The sequence below is a fragment of the Phoxinus phoxinus genome, assembly GCF_949152265.1.
Source record: "Phoxinus phoxinus genome assembly, chromosome: 13".
NCBI lineage: Eukaryota > Metazoa > Chordata > Actinopteri > Cypriniformes > Leuciscidae > Phoxinus > Phoxinus phoxinus.
Genome location: NC_136888.1, coordinates 29,913,439 through 29,937,634, shown reverse-complemented (window position 1 = coordinate 29,937,634; position 24,196 = coordinate 29,913,439). Strand labels below are relative to the sequence as shown.

The following is a 24,196-nucleotide window of genomic DNA, read 5'->3' as shown; positions in this document are numbered from 1 at the left end:
TCAATTTCATTTCTTTAAATTTATTCTGTGTACATTAGCACCCCTCTCCAGAACATGGGAAATATGTGTTTTTGATTTTTATTACATTTCGACGTTTTGAAGCGCTAATTTTATAGTGACGTCATTACGTAATCCCCGTTAAAACGAGCGGACCCGTGCACCCGTCCTGCTCAGGTCCTGCTGGTCACACTCACACACTGACAGTCACGGTCAGTCAGTGCGCTGTTTCACATCGGAGATAGCAGCACCGCGAGCCTGAGAAAGAGACAGGTAGGCCATGTGTTTACAGAGCTGTTCACAAGAGTAGGCTACAGAAATGAGACATATAAAGTGAACGGTGAAGTCAATATTAGTTGAGGGAGTGTTTTATTGCTTGGAAGTTATCATGCTAGTATTTTATCCGTTAGTTTGATGGATATTCAGAGTTGTAATAACGAGCGGTGTATTTTTCCGTTTAGTGTCGTCATGTCAGTTCAATTTACCCATACTTTATATGTACTCTTGTGTGTAAACTGTTTTGTTATTATTAAAATTCAATATATATAAAAAAGTCAGTTCAATTTAAGTGTAGCCTAGCCTATAGGCTACTTAGATTTTTTTAGCTTGAACCTCCAAAAACAACAACAACAACAACAACGTGAATATTTTTTACGAAATTACATTTTATGGTTATAGAAAACTATAGGTAAATAAATATTAAAATGTGTCACCTTTGTTGAAATTCAAACATTCAAAACATTTAGCCTGTGATTTTTGCTGAACCGACCAGTTTTGGTAGGTGTTATGTTACACTTAACAATAGGTTCAGTAGTTAATATTAGTTTGGCTAACTAACGTTACCTTAGTTAACAACATGAACTAAGAATGAACAATACTTCTTCAGCATGTATTAATCTTAGTTAATAATTTCAATATACTAATACATTATTCAAATCAAAGGTTGTATTTGTTAACATTAGTTAATGCACTGTGAACTAACATGAACAAACAATGAACGGCTGTATTTTTATTAACTAACATTAACCAAGACGAATAAATACTGTAACTAATGTATTGCTCATTGTTAGTTCATGTTAGATAATAAATTAACTAATGTTAGCTAATGAACCTTATTGTGAAGTGTTATCAAAAGTTTTACAAAAGATTAATTTGTCAACACAAGAGTAATACTTTAACCAATTCCCATCTTCTTTTAAACTAGGCCTACTTTTTGTTTTGTTTTACTCAGCAGCACTTAATATTTCTCTCAGTATGCCAGCACTCATCATGTTGTGTGTAGGGCTGCATAACGATTAATCGCAACTAATCGTTTGCAGAATAAAAGTTTTTGTTTACATCATATATGTGTGTGTACTGTGTAAAATAATTATGTTTTTATAAATACACACACATGCATGTATATATTTAAAAAATATGTATATGTTTATACACATTTTTATATTTAAATATAATTTATATTATATATAATTATAAATACTTAATATAGATTTTTTTCTTAAAATTATACATGCATGTTTGTGTAATTATATATACATAATTATTATACACAGTACTCACACATATATGATGTAAACAAAAACTTTTATTCTGCAAACGATTAGTTGCGATTAATCATTATGCAGCCTAAGTTGTGTGTTTCGTATTTTCAGTCGCTTCAGTTTAAAGAACAGCTGTCTCCCCATTGGTTTTAAACTTGATAGTTTCCACCTTATGGCAACTTTACCCACTGTTCCCTATTTATGGAGACATGTTATTGTTATGGCAATGTGGTGTAATGAGAAAAATAATATTTACAAAACAACATTTGCAACGTTTTGCATCAAGATGTGTTTTCTATATCACTAATCATTGCCCAACACTAAGTTTGGCCAGAGTTGCTCCCCTAATAGCCCTACATGTCTTGATGCGTGTTTGAATACCGGAGCCAGAGCTCAGTGCACCCTCAGGGATTCTGCACCGTCATAGACTCAGCATTCCCCCCTAAAGGACTACAGAGAACAGACTAATGCTGCGGAATAATGACTGTAAAAACATACAAATGATTTTGCTATTCTGTAAATCACAGGCCGAAACCTCAAGTCCTCTCTATTCTGTTTGCTTCTTATGAAACCTCTGTTTGGGGCAGTGTTTCCTCTTGAGATACTGACATTTTGGGTGAGTTGCACCAATAAGGATTAAATTATGCAAAGTTTAGAGCTAATTAAGGATTTAAAGACACGAAGAACAGGTCCCAGGCACTCAGTGAAATTATAAATGAGGAGAAAGATAAAGTTAAAAAGCCTTTATTGAATATGGCTTAGGTTGTTTTAAAATACACGAGTCAACATGTTTCGACCAAACAGTGGTCTTCTTCAGGGCGAAGTGAGACAGAATGAGAGTGACACCAAATTATAAGTTAAGTCACACCCATAATCCAAGAAAATTAAATTCAAACCTAATAAGGCCTAATACAATCAATGAACCCAATAAGACAATCAGGTCTACAGGATAGGGGAACCAACATAATGAACAACACAGCAAGTGAAAATAACAAAGAAGCATATCTCCAAAGAAATCTCCCTCAATGTAGGTTATCTGGAGAAGAAAAGATAAATATCATGTATTGAACATAAACAAAAAAAATAAGTACAAGGCAAAACCAGCATACGGGCAAAGAAACCATATCATAAAAAACACTTAAACTCTATGTCCTCGTTCAGACCTGGACAACGAAGCACATCCAGCTGATGGATCCAAAATTACTCACGCTGGTTGACTCTACGGATCCTCACCAGCTCTATCCAAAGGTCTCGCATGCTCCAATACCTCTATTTTTAGTAGGGAATCATTCTTGTTGTGCACATGTAAAAAGTGTTGGGCCATCTGATACTCGGAGCTACTGATACGAATAGCATATTTATGCTCTGCCAAACGATCACGTAGACGTCTTTTAGTGCAACCTACATAAAACACATTCTTACATGGGCAAAATAAACAGTAAATAATAAATGTAGTGTTACAGTTTATAAAATCTTTTATCTTGAATGTTCTATTAGATTTAAAATCCACAAAAGTTTTTGAGGGAATGATATTACAATGGGGGCAGTTCATACAACGGTATAACCCAATAGGTCTCTTAGGCCAACTTTGTACCAACTTATCTCGAAGAGTCGGGCCCTTCTGTAAGAATACAAAGGCGGTTGAGGAAAGACTTGTTTGTAGACCTGATTGTCTTATTGGGTTAATTGATTGTATTAGGCCTTATTAGGTTAATTGAATTTTCGGATTATGGGTTGGACTTAACTTATAATTTGGTGTCACTCTCATTCTCCGTGTCACTTTGCCCTGAAGAAGACCACAGTTTGGTCGAAACATGTTGGCTAGTGTATTTTAAAAGGACCTAAGCCATATTCAATAAAGGATTTTTAACTTGAGGCTTTTTGCCTGGGAGGTTGTATACTTCCCTACTCTACCTATCAAAACCAAAATTACAGCAAATGGCACATGCCCCTAAGCCTAGTGTATCTAAAAATAATAAATCAGAACTAATGGCACTTTTCCATTACCAGTACCAGCTCAACTCGACTCGCCTCGGCTCGCTTTTTGCTCCGTTTTCCATTGCAGATTGTACCTCCACAATAGTACCTGGTCGTCATAGCGACGCGACACACACCCACTACCCACACACACAGGACAATGGAGGAAATCGAGTGTATGCTGTTTTACATAATATTAGTAATGGGTATATCACGCAATCTCTGGCCAAACTATTTAAAAATGTCGGGGTTATTCAGGATACTCCGTCTGGCGCGTGCAATGATGACGCAGTGAATAGTGACGATTCTCTCTGACCAATCAGCAGTCTGCCGTGTTTCACGTCACATTTTAGTATCGCCTCGGCTCGCTCAGAACCTTGCCGAAGGTGATACGAAAAAAAGTACCTGGAAGCAGGTACCGGTACAAGAGGCAAGCTGGTACTGTGTAGTGGAAAAGCGCCATAAGTGTGCACGATGTACATCACGTGACATAACTTACTTATCCCCTTTTTCTCTATCCACCCAAACACAGCTTTACCGCTCTCAAATATTCAATAATAAAGGAAATAGGATGGCAAAGTAATTTGGTTTCACATGATAATCAAAACACTCTAACACAGCTTGATAAGTTATAACCCAAAACAAAATCAAACAAAAAAACAAAACAAGCATAAAAGAAAATACCAAGCGCACAATCGCAAGTTAAGTTCACACACAAAGGGCAGCTTCCTCTAGTGTGTTCGCGTGTCCTTTTATAGTTTCCCGGGCTTCCGGTAACGATATGATTGGATTTCGTCGTCTGACATCAGCACGCTAAACCCTCCTCTCAGATGATTGACAGCAGAGACGAACCAATCAGCACGTCACCTGCGAAAGAGAAAGTAAAAAACGGAGAGCGGCAGAAAACAATACGAAGGAAAGAAAAACTACAAAGAATACCAAAGCCACACACTTAGATGTAACATAATGACGTAACACCACCCTTTGTGTCAGATCATGAAAAATGGAAGTAATTCAATTGTAAGTGTTCAATATGACCATAATAATGTCACAGAAACATTATTTTCATCAGAAAAGTACTTTGATGTCAGTCGTCTAAAGGTCTAAAGGATTAATCATAATTGCATTTGGGCATGTGCTCAGCAGGGGCACCATGCCAGGTCTACCATGCAGGGCTGTATAAATATTTTCAAATAGAGGCAGCACAATGGGCTAAGATGCCCCCTCCCCTTCTTCAGTTGCACAGTGATCATCTCCTCCCAGCCACCAGTTCCCACGCCTGTGTAATGGTGTGTTCTGGGGCACTGCAATACCTTAACAGGACAGTTCACCCAAAAATGAAAATATCGTCATAATTGACTCACCCTTATGTTGTTCCAAACCGAGTTTCTTTCTTCTGTTGATATCTTGAAGAATGATGGTAAACTGTTGACTGTAGCTTCGATTGTAGTAGTAAAAAAAATACTATGGAAGAAGTCAGTGGCTACTGTCAATTGTCTGGTACCAACATTCTTCCAAATTTCTTCTTCAAAATATCAACAGAGGAAAGAAACTCATACAGGTCTGGAACAACATAAGGGTGAGTTAATGATGACAAAAGTTTTGGGTGAACTATCCCCTTAACCCGTTCCTGCTGCTATGTTATTTTTAGATAAAGACAATGTTAAATAAACTTGCAGTTATGCCTAGTTCTGTCATGAAAAGATGGTACAGGCTGATGGGTTCTCTTTCTTCTCAAGTCTAGCTCACAATCTTTTTGAAAAATGCAACTTAAATGGGCGTGGATGGCTGTGAGAATAAGGGAGAGGAGTGGGTGTGGTGTGGCACGGCAGGGGAGAGGGGAGGGGAGGGGGAGATAACTGTCATCGGCCAGTGGCCCGTGCATATCGACTGTCACTAAAAATCTGTGGTAAAACGTGAGGAAATGCTAGATTTTTTATAGCTGGCAAAGTTTAATGCAACACACTGACACCCTAACTGAATGGCCTGCTACATATATTAGCCTACAGTAATTGTTATTCTATTCAAAAACACATTAATGTACATGTATAATTATAATGCCATTATAAAATATATATTTGTTTATATACACACTATAAATGCATAAGACTATATTTGAAAATAATAAATTTTCCGCTTAAAAAACAAAACCTTCCGATCTACGCACCCGCTGCCTGAACTAGGGCTGTCACTTTTTGTTCGAAAATCGATTGCACAATCGATCGGACCAACCAACACAAGTTTCGAAAATGAAAATAGGGAATCGATTTTAACGGCTTTCAGGACGCAGAATGCGCGGAACTAGGTTCAGCGTTGCGCTTCAGATACAACGCGATTTGCGCTATTGAACTTTGACCGCGGCTTTGAAATGAATGGGTCTCATAGCGCCGCGAATGCCGTGCCCTGTCTGAAAGGCGCTTTCTCTCAGAGCGCGTCCAGCTCGTTGATGTTATGGCAGTCCACTCTGCTTTTCGAGAATATTACACTCCTGTTTGTAATTGTACACAAAATTTCATGCCAATAAATCATCAGAAATATTGTGCGTCTCAAGCGCCCTCTTTACGTTCGTCCTAATGCCTGTTAGTTGTCCGTGGATTGGCCTATATTTGGCGTTGAAAATGGAAACGTCTTTAGACATGGAAAATCGATTTTACAATCGATTCAATGAACACTTATGTCTTGAAAATCGAAAAGGATTTTTTCACAAAATTGACAGCCCTAGCCTGAACCCCATAATAAAGATGGACAGTGACATCGAAATGTGGCAAATAAAACGGTCAGGGTTATATCACACACACACACACCTCTGCGGGATAGAAAAGTCATCGGGACTTGGGACCGAAGTCCACCATTCTCCAGTTCTTGAAGCTCTCTCGATAAAAATGCTTGCTTGCACACACATAGTTGATAGTTTGCAACGCACTGGAACTTTTACACCACAAAAACAAACACTTGCGTCCCGTGATTGGCTTTCTCATCTTTTACGCGATATCACAGTTTGACATGTCTGTCATTGGAATGATCCACGTGGTGTCATGAATAATTAAGAGACAGTGCTTCTCATAGGATATGAAACTCGGTCTCATTAATAATTGAGACACCGACTCAAAGCACTACAAGTGCTCTGCCACGTCACAGCCGATGAAGATTTTAAACCCGGAAGATGAAAATAGCTTTTCCAAGATTTAACCATTTCCCCCCTATTAAATCTAACAGATGCTAATATTGTCTTCAATGGTGTTCATACCTCTGTTAAAATCTCAGAATATTTGGTTCTGGGTTTCATGACCCTTTAACACAAGCTGGTGATATTTACAGTGTTAACTACTTGGCACAAGCTGATTGGTTCATGTCGCATCTGCAGCCCATGACCTTGCTTGCTCAACATTTAAATTTACCATTCACTATAGCAGTTTACAATGCTCATCTAAAACTCTGTTCGTCTAAAGACGAACCTTTTTTCCCCATTGCTCTAGATAATTGCATTATTTAATAAAGCACAGTGGACCAAAGTCCTCTTTTCTGATGAGAGCAAATTTTCCATCTCATTTGCAACTCCAGCCGATGACATGGCTCCCCAAACCAACACAGACTGTGGAAACTTCACACTGGACTTCAAGCATCTTGGATTGTGTGCCTCTCCATTCTTCCTCCAGACTCTGGGACCTTGATTTCCAAATGAGATGCAAAATTTGCTCTCATCAGAAAAGAGGACTTTGGTCCACTGTGCTTTATTAAAGGGACACTTCACCCACTTGCATTAAGCTTTGTATTGTTAGAAAACCAGTCATATATTATCATGTTTTTTTCCTTTATTTTTCCCTGAGATGGGAGAAATAAGGATTTAAGTGTTTCACTTCCTGCTTATAATGACGTATAAATGGTAATTTTGCGTCATTATAAGCAGGAAGTCACATTTCATTGAATAGTGTATGAGATTACAAACACTAGCTAAACTTACAGAAACTAAAATAAATATCCGCCATCTTGTTTGGAAGCTATCAAGCTAAGCTAACAAGCGCTTATGGAGTCAGATGGGAATTTACGAGAATGGCTGAAGGAACTACACATGATATGGAAGAAGAGGGTTTTGAAAGTCTGTTGCTCGAAACAGATGTTCGTGGCTATCTGTACGAGCCGCAATATTGCAAAGAGCAGCTGAGGCTGATGGAGGAACAGGAGGCGCCGGCGGCTTCTGCAGAGTGCAGCCGGGGCAGAAGACCTGCCTGTCGCGGACGAGAAGCCCGGACTGGCTCGAGCTGGGGCGGACTGGTGGTGCCTGTGCGCCGCATACGTTCACAGAGATAGAGTCCGTCTGCTGCAAAGAATTTCAACGATGCCAATTTCTCCTGGACGAAATCTCTGAATCAAACGAGGACACGGATGTTTGTGTTATGAACCATCATAGTTCCGCACCGCATATGTTCTGACTGAACATCCCGGTACCATGCAATAATTCACTATTTCGAAAGAAATACAAACAAGGAGTAATTCACTAATGAGTTCGCCAACTAACTTTAATGTTTGTGTGAAATTAATTTCAAGCTCTGGTGGTTAGCTAGCTTTGTAGACGGAAGAGTGATTTCTCTGATAGACGGATACCTCATACGCGCCGTTCTGGATTAGTGGAAGTGGCTTGCGGACCTTTGCAATGTGGTGCATTGTGGGAGTTGTTGTCTTTCATACAAACGCCCCCTAAAGTTACTTTCTGTCTTTTCTCGGTCAAGAAGGCATCAAATTCGAAAATTATTTTACATTTCGACTACATGTATGACCCACTTTCAATAAAGATTAATGTTCCCACGGGTGAAATGCTCCTTTAAATCCAGAGTCAACGCAGCTGTCTACCAGGACATTTTCAGAGCACTTCATGCTTCCTTCATTTTCCAGCAGGATTTGCACCTGCCCACACTGCCAAAAGAACCAAAACCTGGTTCAATGACCATGGTATTACTGTAATTACTGTGTGAGTTCATGTAATATTCTAATTTTCTGTGATTTTGATTTCGTGGGTTTCATAAACTGTATGCCATAATCATCAAAATTATAACAAATAAAGGCTTGAAATATCTCACTTTGCATGTAATGAGTCTATATAATATATTAGTTTCACCTGTTAAGTTGAATTCTTGAAATAAATCAACTTTTTGATGATATTCTAATTTTATGAACAGCACCTGTATATTATTTGTTAAAAAAAACTATGCCAGTGAACTATGCCTTTGGCCTATGCCATGCCCATCAATGCAACATGAATTTTTAATAGGGGTGTTGCATCAGAGAGGAAAAACACAAGAGTTTGCAAAAGAGATGCTTTGTCATGCGGCCAAAACTTTTGCTGCAATGGACTTTGGCGTAGACATCTGCTAATGTCTAGAATTTCAGACAGGTCTAGTTTTGCTTTCAATCCAATTTTTTTTTTTTTTTTTTGGCAGAGGCAATTAGATGTGAACATAAATTCCTTTGCATTTAGTGTAAGCAAGGAAGGAAGAAAGGAAGGAAGAAAGGAAGGAAGGAAGGAAGGAAGGAAGGAAGGAAGGAAGCATTTCTATAGCACTTTTATTATGTGCTGTTGTACACCCAAAAGAGCTCCTCACCCACCACCAGTGTGCAGCCACAGAGCTTTACAATCTTGTTAATCCATCTGGATGATGCGATGGCCGGCAGCCACAGTGATATAGTGCCAATGCGACCCCCACACACCAGTTATAGGCGGAGACAAGTACATTCCCTTTGTAAGGGCTCTTTAGTTTATTTTGACCTTGTAAAGAACTGTAGCCATGTGTACCCATGCTAATAAACATTACTGATACTATTGTGCCAATGCATAAATGAGGTAGTGCACACTGTACAAACTGTGTTTGTATTTGTTTGTCATGCAGCAAAAGGATTCTGAGTGAAAAATGCCTCCCCCAGATGGGTGCCAGCACAACCCAAATGAAGATGATGTGAATTCTCCTACCAGTCCTTTGAACTTCTTGGATCAGAACTACCAGGAGCTTCACCAGAACTGTCTCACTGAAAACACACTATACAACGATGAGTTGTTCCCTCCAGACAACAGCTCCATTGGCTTGTTTGATGATGAGCCTGTGGTGGATATGTCTCAAGTTGTGTGGAAGCGGCCATCCGTATGTAAACCATACAGAATTCTCTCTATAAATATTTGATAACTTCTGCCATAATGGCTTTCACAGTTTTGCCCGAAATTACAACTAATCTCTTAATTTTATGTGTCCGTGGTTTGGTATTGAAAGAACTGCATTTAATTTTCTCTTATCAGGAATTGGTGTCAGACCCTAATTTAATTGTAGACGGCGTGTCCAGGTTTGACTATGCACAGGGGAGTGTATTAGGTAAGTTTGAGTTATTCGCATACTGGTATCATATGCTATGTCTACTATACAATGTTTCCTGGGCCATTGTTGTTCTCCACTCAATATCAACTCAGGTCTCATCATAACAATTAAACTGGTATCATCCACAATGTGATTGTCACGTGTCAGTGCATGTTTGGACTTTCAGTTTGTGTTTTGATTAGTTCCTGTTTTCCTTTGTTCTTTTCCCGCCACTCCTTCGTTTCTATGGTTACTATCATTATGAGTTAATTTGTCTCAGCTGTGTATGATTATCTAATTTCTGTTTGCTATTTAAGATGCACCCTTTCTTTCAGTCTTTGTCCGATACCTGTTGAGATTGTGTGTTTTCCCTGCTTGTGCCAAAGTACTATTAATTAAAGTTTGAGTTTAAATCTATAATCAGAGTCTTCAATCTGGTCCTGTGAAAATGATGTGAAACTTGTCTAATAATATGCATCATTATATGAAAATCATGTTTGACACAATTGGTACATATTTCTACAGAGCTCCTAAAGGGAACTTCGCAAAAAAAAAAAAAAACATCTACAGACTTTCGCATGTTCACAAGAAACTGTTATGTGCTTGTGCTATTTCCTTTGTCTGTCTTTGTCATTTTACTATGAAGTATATGATAGTATGGAAGTGCATCTATTTGCTATATTGTGAAATATGAAATTTTAGTCAATTTTACTGTACCAATATTTTTCAATTGGCCGTTAAAGTTTTATATGGCACACTATAAATACTGTCCTAACGAAACCCAAATGTTGATAACTTTTATGAACCATTAAACTTTCCATATGGGAAAAAAAATGCAGATATTTTACTATTATTAATTATTTATTTAGGAAACTGTTGGTTTTTGGCTTCAATTGGGGCTCTGACTTTTGAGAAGGATATCATGAAACAGGTCATGCCAGCTGAACAATCATTCACCAAGGATTATGCTGGGATATTTCACTTCAGGGTGACTACAATACCTGTTCAGTTTTTTATAATTTGTTTACATTATAATTTCTTGGGTCATATTTCCCCTGTTTGCATTTTGTTTCTATTTTAGTTTTCACTGTTTGTAATATATCTTACAGTTTTGGCGATTTGGGAAATGGATTGATGTTGTTATTGATGACCAACTTCCAACTATTGATGACGAACTACTTTTTGTGTGTTCAAAAACGTCTAATGAATTTTGGCCTGCCTTACTGGAGAAAGCATACGCAAAGTGGGTATCATTCTGTCCTTTTCATTATCTTGCATGTCAACCTTAATATATTTGCGTTGTTAAAAATGATTTACATAATTTGTTTACTGTATGTTTAGTAGTGAAGTCAAATAAACTGTCTTTCCAGGGTGTGCGGGTCCTATGCTGACTTGAACGCTGGTTTCATATCTGAGGCCCTGATGGACTTCACTGGTGGGACACATATGTATTATCAACTGAATACAGCTCCTGCTGATTTGTGGAAAATCATGGAATGTGCATTTACGTCAAAAACGCTTATAGGTTGCGGCTCTAATACAGCGGTAAGAAAGAAATCACCAAATCCTGGATCCAATAATTCATCCACTTCATAACAGTGTTGGGCAGTATCATCGCTACAAACTACACTTCTCAGTAGCGTGGTGGTAGCATCGCTATTTTCTGAATCAAATAGCTTTTCAGTAGCAAAGCTCTTTTTTTTTTTGATCAACTACTGCGGTAGCACTACATTTTCCCAAGAATTTCTAAAGCTCAAGATCAAATTGGAAATACAACTGCTAAATATCACTGATGCTGAATCAGTAAGTGACGGTGACTTCTTCTTCTTCGTGTTTTACGGCGGTTGGCAACCATAGGGCCATATGATTTCATTCCCGCGATGCGGAAAACACGGATGGAATCGCGGAATCCAGGCATAAAAATGGAATTTAACGTGGAATTTCATGGAATTTGTCAGATCTTTGTCAGTAACTGCTAGCTTAGCTCACTACATGTTCCAAGTAGCTTGCCCAACACTGCTTCATAATTTTGTTAACAACTATTGTTTGCACATATAATATATTTGTTAGGTCTTTCCAAGGAGTGTCATAAATTCAATAAAAATGATCATAGTGTTAAAAACATACATGTTGCATATAACATAAAAAAGAGCAATTGGGTCTGACAAACAAACTTAAAACCAATAAAATAGAGGGCAGTAAATAAAGCAGAGCCATAGCCTTGTCTGCAGTGCTCCAACATGTAATGCAACAGGCGACTTGAGTTTGAGTTCTCTCTCCTGTCCTGTTGCTTCCTGTCTTTTTTTACCTGGCAAATAAAGGCAAAAGCAGGCTGCATTTGTGCATTATGACATAAATAAAATTGACTAATTGTTGCAAAAGTCCAGGTAAAACCAGAGGGTTCATATATTTTTCCCTGCAACCAATTAATTAAATTCATTATATAATAGTAATACAAAATAATATTGGTAGATCATTGAGTATATGTTATATTTATGTCACAAACATTTTTTATTTTAAAACTGCCTATAGAATTGTTCTCAAGTAACTTCATAGAATTAATATAAAACAGTTCTTTCATTAATTATATACTGTTCGTGATCAGCTATGTACTATTATGTAATGTGTGTGTGTGTGTGTGTGTGTGTAACAATAGACAACACCTGAAGAAAACGAGATACTTTGTGGCATAGTTGCGCTACATGCTTACACCGTGACAGGAGTTTTTGAGGTGAGACTGCACAAGCATCTGACCATTTCAGTCTGTCTCAGAGTTTTGATAAGGGAATATTTCTCACTGCAATTGAGATTCAGAAACATTTTTACATTATACGTATACAATACATATATATATATATATATATATATATATATAATAGATTAACAGAGTGACAAAATATATATCAGGCTTTACAAAAAAAAAAAAATGTTTATACCGTTGTATAGTTGGAAATCATGCCTGTGGCAACATTTTCAGCAACATTATATTCAAGTAAAATGTACAGTGATTGTCGCTGAAAGCATGTTCATTTTTATCTGAATCTGGCTTTTTATTATGCCAGCTATTGTATGTATTGCAGCAGTCTGGAAATTAAATATCCAGGGAGGGGTGCTAAAAAAAGGTTAATACTCTTATCACATTTGAAAATAATGTACCTAAACCCTATCCTACACCAAACGATAACAAATGTAAACATGAAGTAAAAAACTAAAGCAATCATGCCATTTTAGTTTGCTTTACAATTCTTTGAGCTATGTATGTGTGAACTGTGTGAAAATTAATCAAAGTTTTTGTTGTTTTACTGGCCCTAGTGTTTAGCTATCTTTCTCCTATTTTAATAAATTTAATGCTCTTTTACTTTAATAAATCATTTTAAACTGACATTGATTCCTGGCTTTGTACAACAGGTAACAAGTGATGAAAATACAGTTAATCTGGTGAGATTGTTAAACCCATGGGGTGAAGAAGAGTGGCGAGGAGACTGGAGTGACGGGTAAGAACCGTTACAGTAACAGCTTCAATTCAAACTTGGCAGAAAGTTGTACTTTGCTTCTACATGTCATCACTTGGGCATATCAAGTTATTTTCTTTGTATTTGCTTCATGATATAACATAGCACCCGTGTTTGGTTATAAATTTTACAGATCACCTTTGTGGGACACAGTTTGTGAAGAGGTCCGCAAAATTTGCCATGAAGTCTTAAATAACGGGGAGTTCTGGTGAGCATGACCATGTTGAGGACACCCACCGTCACACTTTTTGGAAGACATAAAGTTCATGTCCATTAACTTTTGGGGCCCTATCTTGCACCCAGCGCAATTGACTTTGTACACCGACGCATGTATCATTCCTATTTTGCACCCGCGCACAGCGGACTTTTCCCTCCACAGACGCACGTCGGTAAATTAGGGAATGAACTTGCGCTCGCGGGGGCGGTTCGGCGAAAAGAGGAGGCGTGTTCCGGCGCAAACGTCCCTTGGTGCTATTTTCCAGTTTTAGAAAACAATTGCGCCACTGACCAGGAAAAATGCAGTCTAAAGACAGAGGCGCGTTGCGCGTTAGTCATATGTATTTTAAGGGCGCATGCTTGGCCATAATGTAGCGTATGAACAACGCACATACACTCTGATTATCTGATATGAACAGACGCAACAGTTTTCATTTTTGCAAATCATACATTATTACAAGGAAAAATATTAACACACAAGTAAAATAATTGTTGTGTCCGTGAAGATGTGAAAACATACATAAATCTAGATTATATTACACATTTACCCAAATTATACGCCTTTTTAACCGAAGCTAATTTGGGTGGGTTTCTCCTATCATCCCCAATGTCACTTCTCTGTGTTTTACGGCCCTGACGAGAACGTCGGTCTCCTCGGCTGTGAATCGCTCCTGGCGTGCGCCTTGCAAATCCGCCGTTATAATAGCAATCCGCGTTAGAACAAGCGCGCCTGCTCTTAAAGGGAATATGAGAGGACGCTCTGATTGGTCTATTTCACGTTACGCCCAAACCACACCTATGAATAATGAAGCTACTTCAGACCAACCCATTTTAGATTTGCGTCGGGCGCAAGAGTCATTTATCCCGCCGGTATAATAGCAAAAGCGCTGGGACCTGCCCACAAAGTTACTTGCGCTTTGACCCTTGCGTTTCAGATCGTTAAAATAGGGCCCATAGTGTCCAGGACCCCTGTCAGCTCTCCCTCAATTCAAAAACTGCAAATGACTTCTTTATATATGTAATGCATCGCTTTTTGGCTGATTAATTAAACACTTTTTTTTTAATGGCAGGATGTCAATGGAGGACTTCACCACAATTTTTGAAAGCATAGATATTTGTTGTAGCTGTCCTGATTTTCTGGATGGTTCCTCTGAATGTCACTGGACCTCAATACGGCATTTTGGCAGATGGAATGCTGGGTCTACAGCAGGTGGTGACATAATTGAGACAGGTATTATTATTCTAAATATGTAAATATGCCATCTTATTGGGTACACCTGTGCAACTGCTTGTTCAATGCAAATATAATCAGCCAAACACATGGCAAGAAATCAATGCATTTAGCCATGTAGAAATGGTCTCAAGACGATCTGCTAAGCATCAGAATAGGGAAGAATGGAGATTTAGGTGACTTGAACGTGGCATGGTTGTTGGTGCCAGACGGGCTGGTCTGAGTATTTCAGAAATATTTCAGAAGAAGAGTTTACAGAGAATGATCTGAAAAAGAGAAAATATCCGGGAGATTTGCATCATGGATGTGCAGCCAACAAATCTGCAGCAACTGTGATGCTCTCATGTCAATCTCTAAGGAAAATCTCAAAATCTCTGAGGAATGTATCCATAACTTTGTTGAATCTGTGCCACAAAGATTTAAGGCCGTTCTGAAGGCAAACGGGGTCCAACTTGGTACTAACCAGGTCCACACAAAGCCGTAGCATATCAATCAATTCCAGCATGGCAAGATTACAGTTTATAAGGCTTGTATACATTTACATTACATTTATTCATTTAGCAGACGCTTTTATCCAAAGCGACTTACAAATGAGAAACAATAGAAGCAATTAAACTAGCAGTAGGACAACAGTATGTAAGTGCTATAACCCTTCACAGTACAATCCAACGCAAATTTTTTTTTTTTAAATAGAATAGATAAGAAAGTGTTAGTGTTAGTAGTACTGGATCAAGTGCTCAAGTGCTGCCGAAAAAGATACGTCTTCAGCAGTTTCTTAAAGATGGCTACAGATTCAGCAGCTCTGGCTGAGTTAGGCAGATCATTTCTCCAGCAGGGAACCGTCCTGGTGAAGGACGTGCCTCTTTGAGATGGCACCACCAGACGCCGCTCACTTGCAGAGCGTAAGTTTCTGGATGGCACATAAGTCTGAATTAATGAGTTCAGGTACAGGGGAGCAGTGCCAGTGGTTGTTCTGTAGGCAAACGTCAGTGACTTGAATTTGATGCGAGCGGCAACCAGTGCAATTTCGTGAGGAGAGGAGTGACGTGTGCTCTCTTCGGCTCGTTGAAGACCACTCTGGCTGCAGCATTCTGGATCAGTTGCAGAGGTTTGACAGTGCAAGCTGGGAGACCAGCCAGGAGAGCATTACAATAGTCCAGTCTGAAAAGAACAAGCGCCTGAACAAGCAGTTGTGTAGCATGCTCTGATAGGAAGGGCCTGATCCTTCTGATGTTGTACAAGGCAAATCTGCATGACCGGGCAGTGCTAGCGATGTGGTCTGTGAAATGTATAAGACCGACAGATACAAACATACTTCAAAATAATGCATAGAGAATGCATTAATGTACAAATCTTCTTTTAATGTATTACAGAGACCTTCTGGACAAACCCTCAGTTCCGGGTGACAATTGATGAGCTCAACGAGGAATGTGCTAGTGGGCAGCGCCCTGAAAACACACTGGTGTCGCTCATGCAGAACCATGAGAAGAAAAACAGGAATAGCCAAACTAATTTGGATATTGGCTTCTATGTCTTTGAGGTCAGTATTGACGAATGGAGCTATGCATATTTATGTGTGTAATTTGTGCATTTAACAGATGCTTTTGCTTTTGTAAGTGACAATGGGAGCAATTTGTCACAAAGCCATCAATATTCATAGTGCACATTCTGCACAATTCCTGGTTTATTAGAACGCTAGACTAATAAACAAGCTAGAGCAGAGGTGAAATGCAAAGAAAAGGAGGATTTTGTGTGTGCCTTGGTTTAAGATTGTGCAGTGCTTGCTGAATAAATGTGTCTTCAGCTGCTTTTCGACAGTTGTAATGATCTCTGCACTTTCAATGACATGTAGTGTTTTATGCATTATCTGCAATATCCTTGTCATGATCGCTGCTTTAATTTTTTCCCCCTTTTACAGATACCATTAGAGGCAAGTGAAACATTTATACAAATATTATACTCATATTGTCCTTTTATGAAGAGATTCAGTCCTTTTTTTAACCAAAGACACATTTTATTATTCTCTTTTAGATGAGAAGTCAGAGTGGGAGGTTTTCATCCGAGTTCTTCATTGAGAGCGAGCCTGTGGCACAGACTGATGGTTTAGTGTGGCTCAGAGAGGTAATGAAATTCTTCAGGCTGGAGCCGGGAGAGTACCTCATTGTACCGTGCACCGAGAATCCTGGTGAAACCGCATCCTTCGTCTTGTCTATTTTCTCAAAGAATGAGACACACTTTGAGTAAGTTATGAAGCATTAGAAATAAACCTGAAAAAAGCCTGAATAGATTACAGCTCTGAGATCTAAAGTTCTTCTCTTTCCAACAGACTTATTCAGGAGACTTCCGAGTAGAATGGAGACATGTCTTGATGAGAGTGAGGTAAACCCTTTGTCTGCTGTCTTTATGCTTATTAATGGTGCTTGCCTATAGGCAAAGCAACATTAGTGTTCTCTTGCATACTTATTAATGGTGCTTGCCTATAGGCAAAGCAACATTAGTGTTATCTTGCATACTTATTATTCTTCCACACAAAAGTTCGGCGCGTAACTCGCCCCGCACCGTTTGTCACAGACCCCTGAGTGAGGTGTCAAAACGACCGGCTCATTGAGGAGAGGTGTGCTATATCTTTTCTAAGCGATCGGGTGTACGATGTTCGCACAGCGGACGAAAAAGCGGCCCAAAAAGTCCCATTGACTTAACATTGCGGAATTTTCAGAAATTCAAATCCCAACTGTCATTTTTCACACACACAGACACAAAGGGCCTGACACCCCTGCATGTCTCCCCCTCTCTCTCCCTCAGAGGATTTATATTATCCAGCAGCCAATAAGTAATGGCCTAAAATCTTCATAGCCACACCATAGCAACCAGTTACAGCACCCTAGCAACCATAGGCTATAGGCACGAGGCCACAGGCCTTAGCCCTAACCCCATAGTTACCATCTGTGGTGCCCTAGCAACCAACCAGAACACCCTAGCAACTGCCTAGCAACCGCCTAGCAACCACCCAGAACACCCTAGCAACCGCCTAGCAACCACCCAGAACACCCTAGCAACCGCCTAGCAACCACCCAATACACCCTAGCAACCGCCTAGCAACCACCCAGAACACCCTAGCAACTGCCTAGCAACCACCCAGAACACCCTAGCAACCGCCTAGCAACCACCCAATACACCCTAGCAACCACTCAGAACACCCTAGCAACGACCCGAACAACATGAATAAGCCATATCTCAGCAGCAGAACATCGTACAGACATGGTTGTTGGCTCGTATGCAATCATGTACCACACTCAAGCAACCGGGTCGTGTTTTGCCACTGCAAGCACCATTCACATTTTCTTCTGGAAATGTACGTTCTAGTTTTTCTTCTTATTATTATTCCACACAAAAGTTTGGCGCGAAACTCGCCCCGCACCGTTTGTCACAGACCCCTGAGTGAGGTGTCAAAACGACCGGCTCATTGAGGAGAGGTGTGCTATATCTTTTCTAAGCGATCGGGTGTACGATGTTCGCACAGCGGACGAAAAAGCGGCCAAAAAAGTCCCATTGACTTAACATTGCGGAATTTTCAGAAATTCAAATCCCAACTGTCATTTTTCACACACACAGACACAAAGGGCCTGACACCCCTGCATGTCTCCCCCTCTCTCTCCCTCAGAGGATTTATATTATCCAGCAGCCAATAAGTAATGGCCTAAAATCTTCATAGCCACACCATAGCAACCAGTTACAGCACCCTAGCAACCATAAGCTATAGGCACGAGGCCGCAGGCCTCGTGCACTCATTATAATGCACTCGTTTAATAGAGATTTTAAATACTCTATAAAAACTCACTCGTAGGCACGAGGCCGCAGGCCTCGTGCCTAACCTTAGCCCTAACCCCATAGTAACCATCTGTGAAAACTACCAACCACCTAGTAACACCATAGCAACCAGTTACAGCACCCAAGCAACCATAGGCTATAGGCACGAGGCCGCAGGCCTCGTGCACTCATTATAATGCACTCGTTTAATAACACAACCACTCAAAATACCTTAGAACTCCCTAGCAACACCCTAGCAACTACCCAAAATACCTTAGAACTCCCTAGCAACACCATAGCAACCACCCAAAACACCTTAAAACACCCTAGGAACCACCCATAACACCCTAGCAACCACCCAAAATACCTTAGAACTCCCTAGCAACACCATAGCAACCACCCAAAATACCTCATAACTCCCTAGCAACCACCCAAAATACCTCAGAACTCCCTAGTAACACCGTAGCAACCACCCAAAATACCTTAGAACTCCCTAGCAACACCCTAGCAACCACCCAAAATACCTCAGAACTCCCTAGCAACCACCCAGAACACCCTAGCAACTGCCTAGCAACCACCCAGAACACCCTAGCAACCGCCTAGCAACCACCCAGAACACCCTAGCAACTGCCTAGTAACCACCTAGAACACCCTAGCAACTGCCTAGCAACCACCCAAAACACCCTAGTAACCACCCAGAACACCCTAGCAACCAACCCAAAACATGAATAAGCCATATCTCAGCAGCAGAACATCGTACAGACATGGTTGTTGGCTCGTATGCAATCATGTACCACACTCTAGCAACCGAGTGGTGAGTTTTGCCACTGCAAGCACCATTCACATTTTCTTCTGGAAATGTACGTTCTAGTTTTCCTTACAATTGTTAATTCAAGAAAAATTTGAAATGTATTAGTTTTTATGAATTATTCTATTCCAACCAAGAAATTGTTTTACCTTTATTTGTCTACACACTGTTTTTAAATTGTCAAGTAAATGTGTCATCTGTTAGGTGGGTGAACTACAACAGTAGTTGTTGCTAGTTTTTTATTATTTTTTATTTGTCTGTATTAAGGTATAATATTTCACCCCTCTCCGTTTTCAAAAATAACATCGTTCACACTTGTCAGTTTTCTGAAAAGTGTTCATTACACGAACCCGTGTATATGCCGTCTAGAGCATGCCAAACCTGTAGGTGGCAGTGTAACGAGAAGCTCAAGCCCACGTTAGCCAATCAGAATCCCGAAAATAGTCAGTTTACATGCAAACGTGCAAACAAAGTTTTCCAAAATCTCCACTCTGGCCGGAGTTTTTAGAAAGAATCGGTTTCAGAGGCGAATTCTCCGTTTGCGTGTAAACGAGGGGCACAACCGAAGGGAAATGTCTCCGTTTTTCAAAATAATCATGTACGTGTAAACGGGGCCTAAGACTTGAATGGAAAAGCTGTAAAAACAGATGAATGAAAGTGTGGCTTGATTTCTGTCACAAGTCAGTGCATGTTTGGAGTTTCAGTTTGTGTTTTGATTGGTTCCTGTTTTCCTTTGTTCTTTTCCGACCACTCCTTTGTTTCTGTGGTTACTATCATTATGAGTTAATTTGTCTCAGCTGTGTATGATTAATGATCTAGTTTGTTTCCCTTTCTTTAAGTCTTTGGCTGCGTTTACACTTGGCATTAACATGCGACCTGTATCTGGATGTTGTCCACACACACATTGAAAAGACAAGTGTAAACGCGCTTCTGATCGGAATGTTATCCGATCAGCATGTCCAGTTTCGGAGGTAACGTTAGTCGAGGACGCATTGTGATCGGATCTCAGTGTAATGTAAACGCAATCCAGCCATCGTGTCTGCATTCACAGGTGGACGTCATATAAATCTTCGCCCAGTCTCCCCACGTGCTGTCAGAAAATAATGGCCAGACGCAGTTTAGACAATAAATTAAATTTATTCGAACCTTACAATAAACGTCAATATTTAAAACAGTTTATTTAGACTTGCATGATACTGTGTGTGTCATTTTTCATTTTAATTGTGCAACATTATCTGAAGAGGTGATCGCCTGTACAATCACAGCTGTGAGGCATGAGATCTTAATGAAGAGCATGCTCTGCTTTGCCAGAGGAATAATGGGAATAAACATTTTATTTTTTTATGTTTTAAATGTAGATTTTTTTTATTGTTTCAGCATGTTTATTAATCTCCCATTTCTGTTAATATAGTCATTGCATGCTATAACCTTAAACCCCGATGATTCGACTTGTTTAACATCAACCCAGTTATTTTTGTATGATCAACTCTGAAAATATTCCTTCATTCAAAAAACGTAATTTGATTTAACACGTAATTGAGATTACACAGCAAAGTAAAGTGAGTGAGTGAAAGCAATTGGGACATTGCTTAATTTGTATTCTCTTTACTCTTATTGGTGTCGTGCTACAGCCCTTATTAAAATATTATGCAGGAAACCGAAATTCGATCGGTTATCCAGATACAGAGGCTACTTAATATGAACAAATGTAAACGCACGGTGTCCTGATTGGCTAATGATCCGATCTGCTTGATCGGATCATGGTGATCGCATGTTAATGCCAAGTGTAAACGGTCCATCGCTGTTGTGTTTATGTGTGTTTTCCTTGCTTGTCAGCTTGTTCCAGTATTATTAGAAATTGAGTTTATATCTATAATCGGAGTCTTCAGTCCCTGAGGAAACCACAGTGTGACAATATAAGCGAGTGCATTTAATAATTCTTATTCGTATTAATGTATACTGCTGTAGACATGGATAATATGGAATGTATAAATGCATGAAAAAGCTCCCATATTTCTTTAATATTGTTCTTCAAAGAAACAGGATATATGCAATAAATCAGTAAATCTTCAGAAATTAATTGCCAGCTTCTTTCTGAAAATGGTGATAGAATTTATAATTTAATGAAACCAAATAAGTAAAAAATAGAAATCTGGCATCCAGCTTTCTTAGAGTGATGGCAACAAGGTCTAGTGTAATTATTAACCGTCCGTTGAGGAAATGCATATGACATGAATTCAGAGGATCGTATTTGAAAAATGTGTCCGTGAAGCTTAAGTTTCTTTAGCTCAAACAGTAGCACATGGCCCTCAATTTCAAGGAGTTTGATTCAGGGAATGCATGAACTGAAAAAAGTGTTTGCAAATGCATAAATGTAGATGAAAACCATGCAACCTGCAGGGCTGTTCAAAAGAAAATGCTCACAAAAGATAAGTGTCAATTTGGTTGTAGTTGTTGTCCATAGCCTTACAATTAAAGTCTTGCAAATACATTGTCCTGTCTGTGGCATAACACCTGTTTTTACCCATATTCCATATTTCAATTACCTGTGAACTGTTTCAGATCACTGGGGGAAAAAAACATTCTGTATATTAAAACTGGTTGCTCAAGCAAGGCTAGCTTATACATATTTTGGTGATGAGCCAAAATGAATGTTAGCTGGCTTAAACAGCAACTTGACCTGCTCCCTTTCAACGTCTGGGAAATATATGTCTATTTTTAACTGCTAACAAATTAGCTGCTCAATATTTTCCTGGCTGATCTTTTGACAGTATCTTGTGTGTGGAAAAAACATTCCTAAGTTCTTTGTATTATTTCTGGTGCTAATTTTGCAATTAGAAAAATCACTTTTCTTCTTACATCAATAATACTAGGAAAAACTTGCATCTACCTACACATAGCCACAACATTAAAACCACTGAGAGGTGAAATTAATAATATTGATTATATTGTTACAATGGCACATATCAAGGGGTGGGATATATTAGGCAGCAAATAAAATCCGTTCTTGAATTTCATGTGTTGGAAGCAGGAAAAATGTGCATGCGATAAGAACTGAGTGACTGGCATGCCGGCAGATGGCAGCTATGGGAAGAAGGGAAGCCGAAGGAACCAGTGTTATGCAATGTTCTACTGGGAAATCTTGGGTTCCTGGCATTCATGTGGAGGTTACTTGACACATACCACCTACCTAAACATTGTTGCAGACCACATAGGCTACACCCCTTCATGACAGTGGTGTTCCCTGATGGCATTGGCCTCTTTCAGCAGGATAATGCACCCTGCTAGCCTGGCAAGCCAGACTTGCATCAAGATGTTTAGTCTGGCAACTCTCCATAGACGCGGCTTAATCCGAGGGGCGGGATAAACGGTTGTCTCTCAAAATCCCTCTGCACGCAATAGGATAGCGCTACAACCAACCAGAGCAACGAAGAAGGTGACGTAGTCAGAGCGGCAAAGATCCGGTCCAGCAAAACTCCTAACACTTCTTCCTTTTTTTAAGAATGACTTAAGTGCCGTTCTTTGCTCTTTTCTTAAAGAAAAACTTAACTCCCTCCAGAGTCGCGGCCAAAGCCGATTCGAAAGACCGCTGTTCTCCATCCGCAGCCGCCATTCTTTGTTTTCAAGTGGCAGCCGTCGCAACTCTGTCGTCATATGTTAAGCCCGCCCCCGCCTACTCTATATACAACGTGATTGGCCTGACCCAATTTAGGTTTTTGCAGCTATAGGGTCTATGGAGAGTTGCTAGACTGCCCTGACTGCAAAATACATTTTGCTGCCGCTAGGGTGTGCGTCTAGATTTCTAGGCTAGCACCCTGCCACACTGCAAAAAAATTAAAGGAATGGTTTGAGGAACATGACAAAGGGTTCAAGGTGTTGCCTTGGCCTCCAAATTCCCCAGATCTCGATCCGATTGAGCATCAATGGGATGTGCTGGACTAACAAATCGGACCAGTGGAAGCCCGACCTCGCAACTTGGAGGACTTGAAGGATCTGCTGCTAATGTTTTGGTGCCAGATACCACAGGACATGTTCAGAGGTCTTGTGGAGTCCATGCCTCGACAAATTATAACTGTTTTGGCCGTTTTTGACCTGAAATTAACATGGCAGTAAAACTAATTTGATTAATTTTCCCATAATTCCTTGCAAACTTACCTACATTTTGATGTTTGTATCACATAACCAGCTCCATTTGGTTTCTCACGTAAATGTTCGGTAGAGCACCCGATACAGCATTGAACTTGAGTACTTTAGTCAGGAAAAAAAGCTCAAATATTTGTAGAAACAAGCTAAACTGGCGATGCCGCTACAGTAGGCCTAAATGTTTTTTTTTTTTAAATCTCTTTTACTTTTGTTAACAATATCGGTTAAGTATTCGAAAAATACTGTGCACTGACTTGACATTTCATTTTGAAAGCATTGTGAAACGTGAAGAAGCAACCTTAATATAATTTTGCAGAAATGACTATTCCCTCAACATGTTTGTTGGATTAACAGCAATTTAGTGATAAATTGTATTTAACAAACCTATAATCATCTTCAAATGTCAACCATATAAGCTGCATAGCTCATCCGACTCAGAGCTGATGCACAAGTGATAATCAAGGAGACATTTAAACAGCTGTCACCAAAATAATAAAGCACCCTGCCAGAGCCACCTCAGCAGGCAGTCTCAAATGCCAGTGTCAGTCTCATGCAGAGACAAGCGAGTCGCAGGCAGATTAGCTGATGAAAAGGCAAACTGGGCAGCCGCTAGAGATGGGTCTAAT

The 24,196-nt window shown here is 39.6% G+C and overlaps 1 protein-coding gene across 3 annotated transcripts; it reads left to right on the top strand.

The window, feature by feature from the left end:
• Nucleotides 1-146: 146 nt before the first annotated feature.
• On the top strand, nucleotides 147-21,500 carry LOC307009068 (calpain-1 catalytic subunit-like). 3 transcript variants are annotated; one of them, XR_013799951.1, is made up of 14 exons: nucleotides 147-270; nucleotides 9,398-9,646; nucleotides 9,799-9,871; nucleotides 10,723-10,841; nucleotides 10,963-11,096; nucleotides 11,224-11,398; nucleotides 12,510-12,584; nucleotides 13,262-13,347; nucleotides 13,499-13,573; nucleotides 14,652-14,812; nucleotides 16,186-16,356; nucleotides 16,844-17,052; nucleotides 17,139-17,228; nucleotides 19,491-21,500. XR_013799951.1 is itself a non-coding variant. In XM_079632472.1 (13 exons), exons 2-13 carry the CDS (start codon nucleotides 9,419-9,421, stop codon nucleotides 17,161-17,163), a joined length of 1,539 nt encoding a protein of 512 aa, XP_079488598.1. In that variant the 5' UTR covers nucleotides 147-270; nucleotides 9,398-9,418; the 3' UTR covers nucleotides 17,164-17,248. The 3 variants fall into 3 exon arrangements, 1 of the variants encoding a protein (XP_079488598.1); XR_013799952.1 differs by lacking the exon at nucleotides 19,491-21,500 and having other exon boundaries at nucleotides 17,139-18,927; XM_079632472.1 differs by lacking the exon at nucleotides 19,491-21,500 and having other exon boundaries at nucleotides 16,186-16,364; nucleotides 17,139-17,248.
• Nucleotides 21,501-24,196: the final 2,696 nt, after the last annotated feature.

What these genes read in the sequence shown, in the direction of transcription:
- LOC307009068 (XM_079632472.1), top strand. Translation starts at nt 9,419, where the DNA reads ATGCCTCCCCCAGATGGGTGCCAGCACAACCCAAATGAAGATGATGTG. An exon ending in GTTGCGGCTCTAATACAGCG is followed by an intron (nt 11,399 to 12,509) that starts GTAAGAAAGAAA and finishes GTGTAACAATAG; the next exon opens with ACAACACCTGAAGAAAACGA. An exon ending in CGAGGAGACTGGAGTGACGG is followed by an intron (nt 13,348 to 13,498) that starts GTAAGAACCGTT and finishes TAAATTTTACAG; the next exon opens with ATCACCTTTGTGGGACACAG.